This window comes from Cottoperca gobio, chromosome 16 (genome assembly GCF_900634415.1).
Source record: "Cottoperca gobio chromosome 16, fCotGob3.1, whole genome shotgun sequence".
Classification (NCBI taxonomy): Eukaryota; Metazoa; Chordata; class Actinopteri; order Perciformes; family Bovichtidae; genus Cottoperca; species Cottoperca gobio.
In genome coordinates, this window is record NC_041370.1 from 16,701,298 (window position 1) to 16,722,716 (window position 21,419).

The 21,419-nt window shown below is 39.4% G+C and overlaps 1 protein-coding gene across 3 annotated transcripts in view; it reads left to right on the plus strand.

The window, feature by feature from the left end:
* The window catches only part of triob (trio Rho guanine nucleotide exchange factor b), a 103,962-nt gene that overhangs the window by 10,876 nt on the left and 71,667 nt on the right, over positions 1–21,419 (plus strand). For all 3 annotated transcript variants that reach the window (XM_029450782.1, XM_029450784.1, XM_029450785.1), the window contains exon 2: positions 910–963. In XM_029450782.1, the coding sequence (XP_029306642.1) occupies positions 910–963 (54 nt within the window). The remainder of the gene's footprint in view (positions 1–909; positions 964–21,419) is intronic.

Below are 21,419 nucleotides of genomic sequence, written 5' to 3' on the forward strand. Positions count from 1 at the left end.
CAGTCCAAATTTAGAATTTAGTGAGACCTTCCAGTCAGGATATTATAATTATTTATTCTCATCGGCTCAGAACACTCCTCGCATCAGTTCTCTATTTCAAGGGGAAAAAAACATTATCTTATCCTTCTCTATTTATGTATGAATTTAGCTGAAAAAAAGACTTGAGTTGTGGATGCTGTGGATTAGCAGAACGTCCACATTAAGTCAGTTGTTATTAATTAATCAATGCTGAATTGATCGTGATGCCGAAACTGACGTCACTGATCCCAGCACTCTGCAACTCAGGCAGGACCCAGTGTTGCCTCTAATGTTGCAAGCTTAGAATACTAAACACCAGACAAACTGCTCTGCTTTTTCCTTTTTCACAGGTCTGGTTGAATATTTTTAACATTTCATCTCACTGAAGATGATTCCCCAAGCATTAGAGATACAGAGCTCTACTGTACTTGGTAGCTTTAAATGATTCATTCGCTTATCAGCTGTGTGCTACGAGTCATGCATGAGTGTAGGTGTGTGTCTGATGGTGTGGGTTTGAGTGTAAGAGCATAAGGTAAAGAATAGAGCTAAAGAGCATTACATTATTTACTCAATCTAAAGTTCTTGAATGTTGAGTGTACAGCGTCTTCACCAGCTCATTCATGTAATGTATGTGCATTTGAATCTGTGTGCAGCATGTCTACTGGTGTTTAATCTCGGGGAGGGACTATCCAGATACTCAGATCAAAGAGCTGCTCCACAATTGCCCACTCTCTCATTTGTACTATGTAATCACAAAGCTCTAACTTCTGACACAAAAATGATGAATGTTGCGGTACTGCTCTTGTGGGTCACATAACAGTCCTTTCACTCTTTGTTTCCTTTATTGAAGTTACTTTCTCTAATCTTTTTTATCTCCCTTTCTCTTTTTAGATTGCTCTCTTCCAAAATGTGAATCCAAACTGGATGGCCCAGGTCAAACCTCAGGTAGGTCTGATTGTCACACATCATGGGTCATTGGTAACCAATCAAGAATCTCCTTCCATAGCAGGACATATGCACATGATCTGTTTATCACTAAACATTGCCGGTGATGTCTTTTGTCTAATGCCAAAATAAATTCCAGTTGAAAGTGGGAACCAAGGATTTTCATGTTTAGGGGAGCTTCAGAGATCCCTGAACTTTGGCAAGAGGAGAACCACTGTTGCAAAAAAAAGCAAGGCTGATGTTTAACATGCTCTCCAGTTCACCAAGGATGAGAAAGTGTTGCTTATATACTGTAAGTACAGTATTTCTGTGAGTAAGAGGGAGACTGAGCTGGAAGATCTAGAACATCATGCCCACTTTAAGTACACTGGTGTGTTCCATCAAAGCTCTACTGCATTGAATCCCATTAGACTCGCTAGCAAACATGACCTTGTGGCTTCACATCCCTAATACCCCCAGGACCTGCATACTAAACATACACCAAGTCACTCTCCAGGGTGTTTTGGGGTATAAACAGGGAAGTAAAGTGGCTCCTATTAGGGCGTGCACAAAGATTATCCCAAATGATTGTGGGCCTGAATCCCGGTCCATAGATTATTCCATTTAATCTCTGTTGGACTAAAATGCATTGTAAGTATTTGGATCTTTTCCATAGAAAGTCTGATTTAAATTGAAAGGCTTGGTGTGATCAGGAAAGCTGGCACAGTGGCAGAACGTTCGTTTGAGTTGCAATATCAAGAGTGAACACAAAAATATTTGTTTGATTTTTTTTGTGCATGTCGTGTAAGCATTGGAGTATGAGACTGAAGCAAGAGAATGTCACGGATTGATGGGACACACATCAATTTTTGTGATCTCTCAACAAACATCAGTAGATTGTGTTCCATTTAGCTCTGTGAGCCCCATGTGTTTGACACAGTTTGGACCTGATGTTTTCCAATTGGGTCATTTAGGGATGAACATTTCACAAGACCGTTTTCAATTGACAGCTTGGCCTATTATTCCCACTTGCCAGAATTTGAATGGGTGTCAATGGGAAATGATTGGGACATGCCAGCCAAATCCTGTGCACAGGCCTTTTGCCCAAAAACCCTTGAAGTTCATCCCTCAGGCTGACTCACAAAAATTAAAGCTGCAGTGGTGTGTTTTTGTTCGAATCGGGTGGAAAAGCTGCTCACAATAAATCAGTTGATTGTACTGGCCATTTATGGCTGATTTTCGACCTGGCCTTTTTACTGTACATTGTTCATTTTCAATCACTCTACAACATTAACTTGCTATTAAATTAAGTGTTGATTTAGCAAAATTGCCTGAAACATTCCGTTGAACTGTAACGTGAAATTGTGTGCAAAGTCCTCTTGGAAGAAATGAAGACTAATGCATCTTTTTAGCTGATCTGGCACATTATGTGTGTGTGTGTGTGTGTGTGTGTGTGTGTGTGTGTGTGTGTGTGTGCGCACCTGCAGGGCCTCCATGAGACGTGCTGGTTTTAGATTTGTTGTTGCTTCCTTTCAAAGGATTTGACATAACCTCAACTGGGTATTTCCTGTTTTTTAATCTAAACTTGGCTTGTTTGGCCAAAGTGTTTTGAGAAACACGGGTCTTTTCAGGACTGTTTTTGTTCATAACTGTGTGTTCAGGTGAAAAGTCAAAGCTATATGTATACAGTATAGAGAGACCGCCTTATCTATGTAGGTTGAGTTCTCAATAATGTATGACAAGGAATCCCGATATAGAAGATAATGGCTGAAGCGAGGTGAAGAACACCAGAGAGTTAGCAGAAGCATTTCCTAACCAAGTCACTAAGTCAATCCAGTTTGTAAAACCATTAACGTAGCATTGTTGTTTCTAAGGTTACTTCCAGCCTCATAAAGACTGAAGAATGGCTTAAAACAGTGATTACACTGTTAGAGTCAAATCTTTGGCCAGAACAAAGCTACGCTAGGCCAGGGGTCACCAACCTTTTTGATACTGAGAGCTACTTCGAGGGTGCTGAATAATACGAAGGGCTACTTGTTTGATACAAACCTCCTGAATAACATAGTTGCATGGTTCACCTTTAATGATAATATTATAATTAATAATAATAATAATCATGATAATATTCATATATGTGAAGAGACTGTCTGATCACATTTTAATGTTAATTATTGCTCACAATGATTATTAACAGTGATTTATGGTAGGAAACAGATATATTTACACATGCAACGTTATTTATTTATGTTCTCAATCTATTTCAACATTTGAAAGTCAGAGTTATCACATCTCTGATATTTTTGTAAATATCTTTAAGTAAAGATGAGTGAATCATTACGATCAGTGGTACCAAACTAATAATGTATGTTTTTGGTGTTTTGTGAAACTACAAATAACAATAGAGGGATGTCTGTGTGTATCTAGACTCACTTCCATACCTAGTTCAAGCTGCCTACCAACATCACACCTGCTTCTCTTACTGATTTGTCAGCACTCATCTGTTGGCCTAGACAGACCGTGCATCTAAATGTATCACAAAGTGTTTTACTCTTTCATTTTTATTTCTCTCGCTCTCTCTCTCGCTCTCTCTCTCGCTCTCTCTCTCCCTCTCTCTCTTTGTAGTTACACTCATGGGTTATCATAACACTGCATCACTTAACAGAGTGTATTAATCATGGTAAATATTAATTTGAAGTTGCACTAGTTCACACTACCATAACTAAACCTGGACGAGTTATGGACATGCTTCAGACTATCTCCACACACTTTATTCAGTACACATGTTTGATGGAGGGGAAAATGAAAAAAAAAGCCTATAATCTGGATCGGTTTTGGATGGATTTCGTAGAAGACACTTAACCACCAAATCACAAGTGTCCCAAAAACACTGTTGGCCTACATATGGATTTAAAGGCTAAGCGAGTAAATAGTTGGACTATTCCCAAGATATGCTCTTGCTCTCAGTCCAAGATAATCTGCAACAGTAGCCAACTGCCTGTTCTGTCAGGGTGATTCTGATCTCTTGCTGCACTGATAATGCCTAGCATACATAGAATAGTGAATTAGATGAGAACTATTTGCAGTCCTTGTCTTGCTGGCTGAAAATGGATGAATATTTAAACATGGAAAGGGAGAGAGAGCGAGAGTGAGGGATGGGGAGCCTTCTCCTCTTTTATTCTCTCCTCTTTCTTATCTCCTCTCCTCTCCTCCATATGTTTCTGTTCAGTTTAATTCAGCTGTTAACTCAGTCTCTCATCTCTTCCCATACTGAGCTCACTGTGTGGTTCCTATTGAATTGGGCTTTGAATGCTAATCATGTGTACTGTGGGTAGACAAGCAGGCAGGCTTGCTCACTCAGTCATACTCACACATATGCATAAAAACACTTCTAAGCAGTGGAGGAAGTGGTTTTCTCTGGAGTTCATTGGATTTTGTTTTTGTATTCTCCCCTGCAGAGGTGTGTGTGTGTGTGTGTGTGTGTGTGTGTGTGTGTGTGTGTGTGTGTGTGTGTGTGTGTGTGTGTGTGTGTGTGTGTGTGTGTGTGTGTGTGTGTGTGTGTGTGTGTGTGTGTGTGTGTGTGTGTGTGTGTGTGTGTGAATTTTATTTACTCTCTCTTTCCACTTTTCGCTCATTTCTAGATCTTTTTTTCTTGTTGCTTTCACTCTTGCTCTGTCCTATCATATCTTTCAAATTTCTTTTATTCATCATTTGTGATTAAGCAATATGTACAAACATATATGCAGAGAAATATAAAATGAGCCAAATGGGTGCAACAAAAGCTCTTAACAACTGTGAAAACCAGGTATGGATGGATGGAGGAAAGAAATAAGTTGATCCATATAAAGTATATGGGTATAAAGAAGGCTACAGTTCCATATCCTTTCCTCTTCAGCACACAAGATGTGCTAACAAGAGGTTAGCTGAACTTCATTTGAACTTGGCTTGCATAAAACCACACAGTTAGACAAGTGATGTCACCTAATTTGAGTACCAACCATAATATGCATGTAGGCATGTATTATGTACAAGCTCTGACCATCCACCTTTTGTCTACACAAGAGTATGTGATCACAGTTTACAGCGGATTGCTCTCATTGAAGCTTGTACTGTTGCACTTTGGGAAACAGAGAGTTTGGTTGTCACCAACAGGAAGTTAGGACATGGTTAAGGTTTAGCATGGCAGGTAAACCTTGAGACTTCATTTTTTATTTATTTTTAAAGAAAAAGGACTTTGTATAGTGTCAACTGGTTTGACCAATTCCATGACATTCTCTCAATGATATCTTGTTTTGATGTTTTTCTTTTTTTTCATTTATAATTGGATTGCAACATATCTTATTAGTCTGGGATGTTATTTGTTTCAAAGTATTTAAAAGACGAAATTCTTCATGACAGCTGCAATTTTGGAAATCTCTCTCTCTCTCACACACACTCGCACACACACGCAGAGGAGATGGGATGAAGGAGAGGAAAGTCAGTTAGACGCCCTATGGTGTCTTACACAGAGACAGCTGGACCGAGTGTGTTTGTGTTATGTTTGTGTGCACCTCTGTGTGTCTCTGTGCATGCGGTTCACTCAGATGTGCGTGTGGTTGTGTGCATCCTGACCTCTGTGTGTGCCTTTTGCCTAGTTTGTGTGTATGTATGATTGTGTGTGTTTGTGCAGACGTTCTTAATTAGATCATGCTGTGGAGCACTGGCTGTGTTGGTTTTAGAAAGAGCACAGCTCGCATCCTCCTGTCACAGGATATCAACATAATGATATCTGTTTAGTAATATTTCCTGTGACTGTAAATAACAAGAAGATAAATAAAAACTTACTTCAAACACTACATCAGTTCATTTAACTCGAGCATTTTTTATAAAATTTAACAATTTTATTATTAAAAACAAGCACATTGTTTAATGGATGTTTTTATGTCACTGAATAATGATGTTTTGGACACAGCTTTACACGTCTATATTACTGTAAATTAAAACATTTGGGCTATTTTATTGAAGTTATTAATTACTGAATCATGTAATTGGAATTTTCTGATTAAAATCGTACTGTCAAAAATAAGCTTTGACTCAAATGGCAAAATTCTGCAATGCAACTAATTATTGATCCCAGCAATGTGTTTAATAGCTTATGAAACAATGTCAAATAATATTTAAGCATTTAAGCATCCCCTGGTCAAGGAGGAAATAGTATAATTGTTGTCTTTATACTTAAGACATCCAATAACTACACATTGAAAAATAAATAATAAATGACACATGATTTAGAATAAGGCCTTAGGTAGACAGAGTAACATTATACACACTTGCACAGTCAAACACCTTCAGTGATATATAAGCACCAACACCACTGATGAGGTTCACCAATAAGGATTTTCCTCATTGCCCTGCATAGCTGAACCCAGCCCTTCACACACACACACACACACACACACACACACACACACACACACACACACACACACACACACACACACACACACACACACACACACATTACATACATAAACAAACCACCATGCTGTATCCTAATGGGCTCCATCTGTTGTCAACTGCATTTTCCCTGAAGTCAAGACAGTATGTTCCTTTGCACTGTCGACAGAGTTTGTTAGTTTTCATTTGTTCATTTTGTTAGTGTTTTCAGACTTGATGTTAATGGTAGTGATACAAGTGAAAATACCAGCGTTTGGATGAAAATAAGTGAGCAGTGTAATGTTAATTTTCAACCTTCCCTCTTTCTGTCTTTTTACTCTCTTCCTTACCTCTCACTCTCACACCTCTTCATTTACCTCCCTCCCCCTCCAACCCTCATATCATTCCTATTTCTCACATCGTCATCTTTGTCCTCTCTCTCTCCGACCCCTGTCTTTTCCTGGAGAGCACTGATGCATAGTAAAGCGAGGTTCCGCTCCACCACCCGTCCAATCGCCACCAACCTCTCCCCCGCACATCAGCCAATCGCTCGCACCATATAACCAATGGGGGAGGGGCTACACATGTAGGATTTTTTCTTTTTTTGGGGGGGGGGTGTTATGTGTGCTGGTCGCTTTTTGACTCAAGGAATTTAAGGATGCTTGGCTGCTCCAGGGACGGGGGTAATATCACCATGATGCTCTCCATCCTCTTCAATGGATGTATTCACTGTGTGTGAGGGTTGTGCTTCTGCAGGAGCGATGCTAATGTATACTAAAGATATGATACTCGAATGATTTCCATTCATTTATTCAAAAGATGAAATGGGGAATGATGTTGGATCGTGTGATAGGATCGTCATATCTGGGAAAATGCAGTAATGATTTGGATCATAATTATGCTAAAATACTATAGATGTTTGATCCATAGCTGCAGGGTGGCAGTTTGACTGTTGTAGTAACACCACAGGAAGACATTAGGTATTTATTCCCATGCAGTGCAACTAATACTGATATTTTTTCCCCCTTTTTTTTTTCCTTAAGAATTGAATTGATTAATACCCTGTGATGGTGCAGTGAGATTGTGCCATTGACAAAAGGTTACACCTAATGAAGGTGTTCACTTGCAGTGTTTATGATGGAGAAGAACGGAGGGGTAAAGACAGTGATTCTTGAAACTTGCAAGCATTTTTCTTAGAGGGGGAGGTTCTACAAGCGCTCATCCTTTGGAAGCTCATATGGATGAAAACCCTCCTGTGCTGTCACCCTCATGGGCTTTATTGGTCAGTTGACTGGTTTGAGTGCAGAGGGAGCACACACCAGCTGAAGACATGTCCATTCAGATTCTGTCTGCTGGACCTTGTAAGTATTATATGATTTACAAGGCAAGGCTGAATTATTTAACATTAGACAGTGGACAAAGTCACACAGCAACTGTGACGCAGGGCCACACACACACACACACACACACACACACACTGTGTGGGTGTGCGCATGTGTGTGTTGTGTTTCACTGCACATGATAATGCATTTATCATATTGGTGAATCTCGTATGGTCCAATGACAGCATTTGTCTCCCTCTAAACTCTGCTCTATACTTAGAGCTACTTCTCGACAGCATCACAACTCTCTATTTTTGGTCCGCAAGCTAACTAATGAATGCATGTGAGTCATGTGGTCTCACTTCTCCTCCTGCAAAGGTTTGTGTTTACATTGAGGGGGGTGTAACCGTCAGAGGAGCTGAACAGAAGAACTATCATTGGCTTGGGTAACATCATAATGACAGCGGTTCTGAACATAAAAGACAAATTACATCTGATTTTAATAATTGACATATGTTGCTGTATTCTCGAGCTGAAAGCACTTCAAATACCATTGATCAGAGGGTGAAGACGTGAACCTTTGAAATTGGCAACATTGCTCTTATGTATGTCTTGCTGAGCACCACTGTGGCACCAATGACACTTAAAGGATGGAGGTAAATGCTAAAACAAAAGTACATTGTATTTCTTACAGTCTAACAGTTCTAACTTCCCTTGCCCTTTATTGCTGATATTTCTCTAATGTTATTATTATGTTAAGGCTAAATGATTCAAGTATAATCATTAATCATATCATATAATCTTGGACCTGAATAACAAAGAAGTCTAATAATATGTACATTCATTGTAGAACACAGCCATGAAGTTTCCCTTTCTTTAACTAGCTCCAGATTTGCTAACTGACATCACAGTTTTATGTCGTATATTCTCTGAATCTGCATTTTGGAAACAGTAGGTCATTTTTATTAATTATGATGAAGACCATAACAACTCTCAAATACAGTATTATTGTTCTTCATGTAACAAAATTCCAAGGCACATTTAAACTGATCACACAAGGATTAAAGGTTGCATTCAAATGTATTTATAATGTATTGACTCTAAGATTTCACCCTTCTCACCCTTATCTCATATGATGTGAACAATGATTAATTTGTGTGAGTTTTCTAATCAATCCTAATGTAATCTCTTGCCCGTTATTTACCGTTGAATTTTGTAGTATTTTTTGTGCGTTCTTTATAATTGAGATATTAAAAGAAAGAAGTTGGAGAGTTTGGTATTATAAAATATAAATCCATCAATACTTGTTTGAAATGAAGCATTTTTTGTAAAGAATCACCACTTCTTTCTCTAGCACTTCATAACGTTCACTCCACATGGCCTTGCTCATAGCATGATGTTCACTGTGGCCCACTCTCCAGGTGTGTGGCTTGTGAATTGTGGTCAAATGGGGCCTATTTAAATCAAAACATAAAAAATGTATGTATTTGAAACTGTAGTCAGCTGATCATTTCATAGAGAATGAGATAGGTAGGAAACAAGAACAACATACTGTGACAGAGAGAGAATATTATATCTGTCGACTCGTAGTGGAAACCATTGAATGCACTTGTATTTTCTCTATAGGCACGAGTAGCTTGATCCATCAGGAATGCAGCAGACGCTCTCTGTGATGTGCTGTTTCCATGATCCCTAAATAAGATGAGGTTAATTAGAATATCCCACTTCACTGCAAATGACAAGGCACTTTTTTAAGCTATACATTGTATAAACTGTTTGTTATTCTCGTCCTCAAACAGTAGACCTGTATCCTGGGTCCTGAGGGTGATTAAATGAGAAAATAATCCACTTTCTCTCTCCCTTCCCATTCACACCCTGAACCCTTCCTTTTTTGCGGACTTCTTCTTGGCCGTGAAAAAAATGTGTAGTGACCTGTAAGCATTTAATATTTAAGCGGCCTGTCAATATGGATTCATCTGCAGCTCGATGATTGCAATACGAGGGTCAGGAATGTTGGGAATGATTCTTTCATATGGATTTCTATTGCTTATGTCTTATTCTGCTATTTGGAGTGAAGAGGTTTAAGATAATGTCGGTGTAACTGCTCTGATTCTCAAAGCAGATGCGCTGTACTACTAATAATGATCAGCCACATAATTAAATGACCCCCACCCCTATTTATTTTCCATCTCAGGTGTTTGACATGGCAGTTGAAGCATTAAGATGTAGCAGATTAATGAGCCATCAGTGTTTTCAACAGATAACAAGTGTTGACAGGATTTCATTTACTTTATTTCAGTTTTAAATGAAAATAGTGTCTTTTTTGAGTAATGTTCAGAAATCAACCGTTGCAGCTAAATGCTAAAGCTAATGAGGAAGTGTCAGAATGTGTGGCTTTCCAAGAAGTTATGTTTTTTGTGGCTTGTATTGTGTGTTATGGTGGTGATTTTTGAGAACTTTGAAAAGATATGTGGGCTTGAAGAATAGTATATTTGAGCATATTTTCTGGACTCATTGGAGTGCAAAAATGTTCCTGCAGAAACCCATGATGATGTCACAGTTGCTCCATACATGTTTGTATATGTATGATTGTATCTAACCATCAATAAGAGTATGTAGTGACCCCTACTGTGTGAGACAAAGAATGCAGGGAGTTAGTATCTTTCTCTCTTTCTTCCCATAGAAAAATATTTGCAGATAAAAACGGAAAGTATAACATGACTGTGTATGGTATCCTGTCTATATGCAGTCGGGGTGGAGTCCGGATTCAGATGTGGTTCTGTGTTGTTTGCTTGGAGTTCAGGCCCTAAAGTCATAAAAAGACCTACAATTAAATGGCTGGAAGAGAGCATCCTAAATTGGGAGCAGACACAAACCAGTCTGAAGTAAAGTTTGTTGCTCTCCTTTGACTCTATTCATGTCCCCGCTTCTCATTTTTCACCTCTTTCTGGTTTTTTCAGCTCTCTTCTTTTTTTCTTTGCTCTTGGAGGGTGGTTAGAAACTGAGACACTTGGGAGCCTCAACAAAATATGAAAATAACTACATGAGTTAAGATTTGGAACTGTCAAGCAGCCTTAATTGGTGTAAAATATTTCCCTCTGTAAATCAACTAGCAAATTGCAAACATACTCCCACGTGTAAGCGCAGCCTATTTACTTCTTTATGTTGTTATTTTGGCAATGCAAAACATAATTTTTTGCACATGAATAGAGTGTTTCACGTTAGGCCTTTCTACAGAGCAAGTAAGGTTTCAGTGGCATAATGGTTAGAGCAGACCTCTGGCCACTCTGTCGGGGTGTGTGTGCATGTGTGTATCCATGCATGTAAGTCAGATGTTCCATCCGAGATTCCCGTGGCTCCCTGTTTGCATAGGCCAGTTGTTTTCAGGGCCTATGGGATCCACTGGCCGCCTCCTGGCTTGGAATCAGGCTGTGGAGCCATAGCATGTAGTTTCCAGTCTGCTGTGTGTGTACTCAACAGGACATTGTCTTTGTTGAGGTCAAGTCTAGTGAAAATCTATTCACAGAGGAATGGATGGACAGAGAGGCGGGCAGAGAGGAGAGAGAGGCAAGGATTGGAAATGATAAGAGTGTCTGAGAGGGCAAGAAGGGGATAAGAAACAAAAGGAGTAGAGCGGTAGACATGGATGAGGAGAATGAGGGACGGAGGAAGAAGACTACAGAAGAGCAGAGGTTGACAGGAGAGCAGAAAGTGATGCATATGTACACCATAATCCACACAAACTCTGGACACATACACACAACCACACACACAGGCATAAAACAATAATGTACGAAACTATCAAAGGTCTGTGCATGTGAATGTCTTTGTGTGTGTGTGTGTCTGTGTGAGTCTCCCTCTGGGAACTGGCTCTGACTGCTGAGCTTGTAAACAGGAACTATCCAGCTTTTGGCAAGCTGGAAGCCCTGCAGGTGCACACACACACACACACACACACACACACACACACACACACACACACACACACACACACACTACATTCAGTTATTATAGTTTTGGTCTGTTTCCTGGATTTGTTGAGATTCCTTGTATCATTCAACACTCTGTTAGAGACAATCATTACAGATACTGTTCGTGAAAGAAATCACAAAAAGGAAGTGAAGTTTATTTTACGTTTTGTTTATCTTTCCTCTATTCCAACAGCAACTGACACAGGAAAGAAAAAGTTACTGCTGGGCTATTTTAAGAAGTCCCTGATATTTGCTCTGTTGTTTACCAAGTTTTACACAGCCTCTTGTTTACAAATGCAGATTCCAGCATCATCATAACACTTGCGTTAATGACTGCTTCTTAAATTAATCATGTGTTAATTTTAAGTACTGTCCCTGAGGTTTGTAGAAGTAAATATTCCTATTATCAGAGCTCAGCTGTTGCTCTGTTAGCGCCGCTGTCAGCTGAGGTCATAAGTTGGCTGACCTGAGAGTTCTGCTGCTTCCAAATGTTGCACAAGTTTTAAGTTCATTTGGAAAATTCAAGCAAAAATAAAACGTGAGACAGCCCATGTTCCCACAAACTACCTTTTTTATGTAAATAAAAGCACATTACATATTTAAATGAGCACCAGTAACACTTACAATGTTAAAACTTTCCACATAAGATAGAATGGGTTTGTTATAAAGGAATGTTTGCTTCTGTCACACGTGTAACCTGTTTAGTTTTTATCAGCCTCTGTTGATAGAGAGGGGGCGACATACATTAAGGCTCCGTTGCCTTGATGCCTCGACAGCCCTGCTCTTGGTATTTTTCATTTTTTGGTCTTTCTGGTGGCACAGAAGCATCTTCTCTTTTTTGATATGCCCTTTTCTATGTGCAAAATTGAAAGTGCTCATGAAAACAGGAAGATGGAGACATATCTTCCCTCTATCTTTCTCTCGTCATCTCTCTCCCACAGTCTGGCATTCAAATCCCATCTGCTTTGGGCCATAACTGTCTGAAATGAATGAAGGACAGCTGACATGGTTTTGTCTCAAGCACTTTCTCTCCTTCCTCTTTCCTTCTCTGCCCTTTTTTCTTCCAAGGCAGTTTGTAACAGTAGAATGCAGACGCACACACTGTCCTTACACTCTCTCCCTTCTGCACCCCGCCTGTCAAGTATAATTTGGTGCACTGTGGTTTATTGGCTTGGTTTTGTTGCACGGTGGGACAATCGGAGCACGGTTTGGATGGAGGAAGCTGATGAATGGTGTTGCCTGAGCCGTACAAAGCGTCCTCCTCTCTACTTCATTGATGTGTTGATGCGACTCAGCTGGCTGCCCAGTGAGATTGCACTGTATACTGTTGTGGGCTTACAAGCAGACAGATGCACATGGACGCTCTGCACTGAAAAGGGCTTTTATTCTTTTTTTTATAGTGTCGATCCCTCTCTCTCTCTCACTCACTCACTCTTACTCTTACTCTCTCTTTCATTCTTACTCTGTCTCTCTCTATTTCTCTCTCTCTCTCTCTCTCTCTCTCTCTCTCTCTCTCTCTCTCTCTCTCTCTCTCTCTCTCTCTCTCTGTCTCTTTCTCTCTGTGTCTGCTACAGTTACAGTGCAACATGCAACAGTTGTGTTTGGAGGTCACAGAGACAGGCTTCGCTGGAGTGAAATACAGTCTTATTGATACGTTCATGTTCAAATATAAGTTTTTAAAAAGATAACAGAAAGCAAATAAAGGTCAACATGCTTGGGTAACAAGGGGATAAAGAATTCATGAGAGGGGCCGAAGATTATAACACCGATGTTATGCCATTGCAAAATAAATAAACAAGTCATCTACAGCTGCAAAGACATGACCTACTACACACTCACTCATCAGCTGACTGCCCCCCCCCCCCTAAAACTATGCCTCTATCTCAGAAGTGACAATCCCTCTCAGTTATTTATTCCAACAGGATCATTCAGATATGTGACCTGGCCCGCTTGCATACAGACATTACTTTCAATTCCCAGAGACAAGAGAAGGCTGTCAGCTCTCACACACAGAGACAAGAAATTAACGCAACACAGTTAGCTTTCAGCTTCTTTGTGTATGAATAATAACAGTTTAATCCACTTTCCAAAACCAGAGAACATATTTGACACCTCGGTCTTGGGGGGGATCTAAATTCTTTACGAGCTGCAGTATATAACCCACAGGATCACCGCTTTTGGAGGCTCCTTTGTGCACTTTGGATTGCTATCTGTGACACAGAAGATGGCCAGTCTGACCATGTTGTTCCGTTTCCACTACATGGGCTTTCTCAGGGACAGGAAAGGTCGACTGACTATGGAGCCCTGTCAGACTGCTAACAAAGTTGGTAGGTGCTCCCAAAGAAAGGGCTGTAGAGGGGATACTGTATGAAAATGAAAATGGAAATGTTAATGTTTTTTAGGCTTTTGTATATTGTGTTGCAGCCTTCCTATTATGTCACACTTTATATCAAGATAATGTGTTTGCTGCGGCTTGAGTGTTGAAGCATGTTAGTCAAAGGAGCTTTAAAGTTGCCAGATCGTGACTTTACTGGCCTTGTTTTTGAGCTCCATGACTCGTAAACCCATTTTTAGAGCTTATCAGAGCTTTCCTCACAACTTGGAAAAATAATGGTAATCCCCCTTGACTTTTCCTTTGAGAGACAATAAAGAAGCTTAATTTCTCTCCAGGAGTAAACAGTGAATGAGCTCTTTGTTTCTTTTCCTCAGTTCAAAATATTTTGGCTCCCAGTCAAGCAACTGTTTTATGAAAGTGGATAAGCATGAGTATTTAAATTACATTTAGCCAATCTCATAAACAAGAGAGACTTTAGTTTGGTCTCTATGAATTTGCACACAGATGAAGATGTTGTTTGAGTTTTTGTTGAGGTTGATTGACATCGAGATGACGTAAAGGTTCAAATATAAAAGCTTTGCACATGATTATGAATGAGTGAAGAGATTACTAGTGTGTCTGCTTCAACAAATGTATTCTTTGATATTTTGCATCTAGAACGCCTTTTGTTAAACAATTCTAAAAATACTGTCAGAAGACTCATAATTCAAGACTTGTTACATTTCATGTAACAAACTTCTGTTACATATTTAAAGAAAACAAGATGAATGCTTTTTCCAATGCATATCTCATAACGTAAATGCTCACCGTACTCTTGATAAACACACGTGTAAAGATAATAAGGAGTACTTTATTTACATTAAGGGTACCTAAGTGTCCCAGTGTAAAAGCTCACAGTGACCAACAGTATTAGTCAGAGAAGAGATTACAACCAATCATCATTAAATCCACCAGCGACAACTGTTTGACTTGCTTAACTTTTTCCCCTGTGAGTAGCAAGCCTGGCACACAAGGGAGAAACTGTTTAATGCAAAGCAGCACTTGTTACTAAATCTTGTTTTTGGGAGGGGTTAGTGACATAGGGGGACACAGCAAAGAAAAGCCAGTTGGTGAAGGCGAAAAGGAGCTGGCAGTGCCTTTTGGCTTTCTGCAGCTCAGTGGGTGTCAGGGGCGTTGGCCAATATATGCCTCGGCTGTTTTTCAATTGCCTCCTCGCCATACAACAATGGTACGGTTAGAAATCTAGATCTGGTAGGGAGATAACCGTAGACCTGTGTAAGGTGTAGTGTAGTGTAGGCCTAGATTGATATAGAAGGTTCGGTGCTGGTTTTGGTTTACAATGGCAGTGCTGGATAACCACAGCTGGCAGTACGCCCAGGCTGGAAAAACCCTGATCAGACTCTCAGGTTGAGTATTCTCTATCATAAATATATTTTGTTGTTTTCTTACCCAGAATGCAGTTTATTTTAATTCCTAACGGAAGAAGTACTAAGACAATGTGATCTCATGTGTACAACTGAAATGTCTCCAGACTGTAACTAAATGTTGTTGATCAGGAACTTTATTATGCCTCATAATATTTTGTTTGCGCTGGTATTTCAGATATTATTTAAGTGTTGCACTGTTTTGTATTTCTTTTAACCAATGTGACCTCAGCCCTCTTAACTAAAAACAATATAACGCAAATTAGAAAAATGTCCCCTTTATTAACTATAGATTTTGAGGTGAAAGGAGGGAATCGACGCTTTAATGACACTGACTAAATCACATCTGGCAGCTTTCTAAACTCACTGCAGTATGACCTTCTGGTTCCTACCTATTTTGTTTTGATAAACTATTGTGGTCACAATATCGATCGTGTTGAAACCAATGAAAGAATGGTTGAATGTTGCTGAATGATAGTATTGTTCAGCAGCTTATGGCATGCCTCATGTGCATATTATACATTTGATTGAGGTAATTTAACATTTATTTCGTTTTTTTCACATTGTTTGTTTTCAAAAGTTGTTAAAAACATGCATACTGTTACAAAAAGTTATACTTTTAAAAAGCTTGGTGCAATGAAGCTGCATTATAGCAGTGTCAGAATAACAGGAACACCTCACAATATAGTGCAAACTTCCTGTGTGTATATGTATATGTATATGTATATATATATATATATATATATATATATATATATGTATGTATGTATGTATGTATGTATGTATTGTATGTATGTATGATGTATGTATGTATGTATGTATGTATGTATGTATGTATGTATGTATGTATATATGTATGTATGTATATATGTATATATGTATATATGTATGTATATATATATATAGATATATCTATATATATATATATATATATATATTATATATATATATATAATATATATATATATATATATACTATCTCTGTGTGTGTTGGGTAGTCTCTGTCTTATCATATATATATTACTCTCTCTCTATATATCATCTCTACTACACACCACATGGTATATGGTGTGTCTCTCTATCTCTCTCTGTGTGTGTGTCTCTCTCTATCTGTGCGTCTCTCTCTATCTGTGCGTCTCTCTCTGTGTCTCTCTCTATCTGTGCGTCTCTCTCTGTGTCTCTCATGTGTCTCTCTCTCTGTGTGTCTCTCTCTGTGTCTCTCTCTCTGTGTCTCTCTCTGTGTCTCTCTCTCTGTGTGTCTCTCTCTGTGTCTCTCTCTCTGTGTCTCTCTGTCTCTCTCTCTCTCTGTGTCTCTCTCTCTGTGTCTCTCTGTGTCTCTCTCTCTCTCTCTCTCTCTCTCTCTGTGTGTGTCTCTCTCTCTCTCTCTCTCTGTGTGTCTCTCTCTCTCTCTGTGTCTCTCTCTCTCTCTGTGTGTCTCTCTCTCTCTCTCTCTCTGTGTGTCTCTCTCTCTCTCTCTCTGTGTGTCTCTCTCTCTCTCTGTGTGTCTCTCTCTCTCTCTCTCTGTGTCTCTCTCTCTCTCTCTCTCTCGTGTGTCTCTCTCTCTCTCTGTGTCTCTCTCTCTCTCCTCTGTGTTCTCTCTTCTCTGTGTCTCTCTCTCTCTCTTCTCTCTCTCTGTGTGTGTGTCCTCTCTCTGTCTCTCTGTGTCTCTCTCTCTGTCTCCTTCCTCTCTTCTGTGTGTCTCTCTCTCTCTCTGTGTGTGTCTCTCTCTCTCTCTCTCTCTGTGTGTGTCTCTCTCTCTCTCTCTCTGTGTGTGTCTCTCTCTCTCTCTGTGTGTGTCTCTCTCTCTCTCTCTCTGTGTGTCTCTCTCTCTCTCTCTCTCTCTGTCTCTCTCTCTCTGTCTGTGTGTCTCTCTCTCTCTCTTGTCTCTCTCTCTCTCTCTCTCTCTCTCTCTCTGTGTCTCTCTCTCTCTTCTCTCTCTCTCTCTCTCCTCTCTCTCTCTCTCTCTCTGTGTCTCTGTATGTATGTATATATGTAGTGGATATATATAGAGAGAGATAGGTAGAAGTTAGAGAGAGAGAGATAGAGGAGAGAATGGAGAATATGAGAAGAGAGAGTGATAATATAGAGATAGTATGTGATATATTTATAGATATATATTATACATAAACATACATAGATAGATATGATTACTACATACTATATATATATATATATACAACAGACATACATACATACATACATACATACCACATACATACCTACATACGTATGTGTGTGTGTGTGTATATTACACATACATCCGTATGGTGTGTGTGTGTATATACACATACATACATTACATATACATCATCAATGTTGCTGAGGCTGAGCTGTGACTTCTGTTCTTACGTGATAGTGCAGTTTGCTTGGATAATTTTGACACATCATTTTGTGTTTGCAATGTTCGCAACAGATTTGATGACAATGTTAGCCTGTTGTATGTTTGCGAGTTATTCTAAGTTGGGCTAAATGTACAGTACTGTACAGCTGATTGTTGAGTCCATACTTGGCCTAAAAACAACACCCTGCAAAGCAGTTTATAACCCTGCACAGCTACAGCCTGTTAGCAATGGTAGATCTTTGGCAGGTGTTGAAACAGTGCAACCAGGAGAGCTAACATACACCTTACAGACGACAGAAGGAAGATTATACCGGTACAGTCCAAAACATCAGACCTCTTCAAATACTCTCATCAGGTAGCTAAAAGATACTACGGCCATCACTCTCAATAAAAATTGAATTTTTCTTTTTCATCCTCCCTTGCTCAATCACCAGGACTCGTTGCCTGCGGGGTTAATAAATGCAGATCGTGTGAGGAGATGACTGCTCTGAGGCGATTACAAGAAATAGTGCTATTTATCATGAAGACAGCACTGCAGAAGGAGATCACAACAAGGCAAGCTGAGCAAGGATTTAAAAAGCCTCTGCTCTAGTTTTCTTTAGCATATGTATCTCAAGACCTGGGACGAATGAAGTCATGGGTTTTAGTTCTTACTTGTGACGATGACTGTGCAATCAATGATTTTACTTGGGACAGGGGAACAGTTTGTCCATATACAGGAGCTTTTCACTTTGATAGTAAGTTCGATGGAAAGGTTATGACCCCATTAAAGCTAAAGTATCAATGTTTTCATGTAGTGTCCAAGTAGTCCCTGTTTAGGGAAATTAAAACGTATCATCCAGTAGAGACCATGAAACTTTGTTGCACAATCATACAGACACTGTCGTTTTTATATGCACCCCAGGAGGAATTGTTACGACAGTTCTTGTGTTTAATTGCTGGATAAATACAGAATGGAGTTGTAGCAATTTGATGATGACAAGACGAGTGCTTCCAATCAAAGAGCTGTCGCTTCAGTCCTTTGTTCTGACGCTGCAACAAAGGGATTGTGCCCGTCAAAAGTGCTGACTGTTGATGTGGAATCGACTCACATTTTCTCATCCTTTCAAATGAAGTCATGTTGCAATGTGTGGACTCAAACTTCATAAAAAAGGCACCATTAATTACTGGCAAGTGACACGGAGGGTTGCCAATAGTGAGGCATAGAGGGACACTAAGTATGTCAGAAGTCAATAGAGTCAACAGAAGGAGGGGAGAGAGAGGGGGAACTGAAGAGAGGGAGGGAGAGAGAGAGAGGGAGAGAGAGAGGGAGAGAGAGAGGACACATGAAATGAGAAACAAAGAAAAAAAAGGAGAAAAGAAGAGATTTGTAAATTAAACACGGAGGTGAGGTTGTTATTCAGGCTCACTGAGGTGTGAAAGAAATAGAGAAACAGCTGTAGCACTATAATAAGAACACATACAATACATATATTCTGTCAAGGGTTATTAAACCTTAGCCAGATTACAAATGAAACAACCGCATTCACAGTTGCACACATTTTCTTGTTTGTACAGCATGTTTTCCCTCCTGGGCTGTCTCCAGGTTGTGTGTGTTTTTGTGTGCATTCTATCTTCTAAAGTACATCATTGTTATTACTGCACACGCATGGTGCAGCACTAAAAGTGTAACTTCAGAAATGTGTGTGGTGTGATGTGTAGCAGTGCGGTATTGTGAGAGCACAGATGTAAGCACAGGACAGTACTTCATTATACAGCATAGAAACTGTTTGTGATTGTGTCCTTTTCTGCATGGTCTCACAAACAGCTCGGTGAAATAGCCTAAACATGCACACTCACTGGCTTGCATAATACTGCTGACCATTGTTTATCTTAGCATTGCGCCTTTGTTGCTCACACACTGTACTAAATAAGAGTTATGTTTAGGGTAGATTTGTTGTACTGAATGGTGTGGACATGATTTACAGAGCTTTCTGTTCTCTCCGCTCTGTATGATGAGTTGTTTATTCAGAGCTCTGAGAAGATATATTTAGGAGAAGATATGTTTGTTTTACATCCCTAAGGTTGTGTTGTGTTATGCTCAATTATTAATTATTCATACACATCACATTGTGGTCAAGGGTTACATTTAGGTTATTTGTTTTGAGTAAAAGTATGGACACATTGGTAGTAATGTCCTGAAACATAAATAAAAATACTCCCTGAGATTTAATGGTAAGAATACTCAATACATAGTTAATTTCACAGTTACATTGTTGTAGCACAGGGCACGGGGGAAGTTTGTGTTGGAAGAACTGTTCATGGCTACAGCCTAAATGGTTAGTTGATTGATTTGTCAACTTTGATTATCAATTAATCATTTAAGTCAAGCAAAAATACCAAACATTCTCTAGTTCTGGTTTCTCAAATGGCACAATTTGCTTATTTTATATCTCTGTAAATTGTATGTATTGGAGTATGGGAATGTTGGTCAGACAAAACAAACTATTTGAAGACTTCAGCTTGTGACGTGGGAACTTGTGATGGACATGTTTCACTATTTTTGGGCATTTTTATTTACTAAATTATCAATGTGAAAAAAACTACTGATTAATGAAATCATGAAAGTAATTATAAGTGGCAGGCCTTATCATGGCCTTAACCTATAAAAAGGATTAGAAGCTGGTATAGTGCCTCCATATACGGCTGCTTAAGTTAAACAAATTGCAGGATGAAACGTATAATAAGAGTTCTACAGTGGCGAGGCGGCATAGTTTCATCTGAAGGCGCCACACTGCACATTTAAGCACAGCGTACCATGACATTAGTTATTGTTTCCTACCCTCCCCATTTGTTATGACTTATTCATACCCTTTTTTGATGTGCTTAGGGGTTATATGCAGGTCGAGGGGTTGCGGTAGGAGCAAAGTGTTATTTTTACTGTAAGCCACACTGTAACAACAATATGAGAAACTCGATGAAAGTTGAGCTCACCACAGTCCCAAGGCCCCCAGCCAGCTCCGACTGAAGGTCACAGAAATGGAGTAGAGTAGAGGCTGCTAGAAATGGGTTTGCAACTGAGGGAGGAATAGACAGAATGAAAAGATGGGAAAATAAATAAATGAAAAGGAGAAAGAGAAAGAAAGATGGAGAAATGGAGCAAGAGGCAGAACAAGAGAGATTGTGCTCTTTTTATGTTTTATCACCCTGTTGCACCGGGGCAACATACACTTGCTTTTATTCTAGTTCGGGTTATCGCACAGGGGACGTGACAAACAACCTGCTTGTAACAGCCCATCATGTAGACTACACTACTAGACTAAACACTCATGTTGCCCACAACAACTTGGAGGGCAATGATAGCCCGATATATCTTCAAACAAGGGGATTAGTCAGAAATAGTGCAAAACAAGGCATGTTCATATGGCCGATATATCACCAGAGTAGATAAATCAGAGCTAAAAGCTGAATTGTTCATTTGAGTCTTGAAATAGCCAAATAATCCCATTTTAGATCAACATTAAACTGTGAATGTCAGCAGTTTAGTAAGTTTAGGTTGAATGTTCTAGACCGCTCTGTATTTCATGTTTGGCCTTTTAAGTGCAACTTTAATTAGCTAGACTTTTCTCAACCACAAAAAGATCACAAAATCTGTGTTTTATAACTTCTGTAAAACAAAGTTGGTTCTGAAAT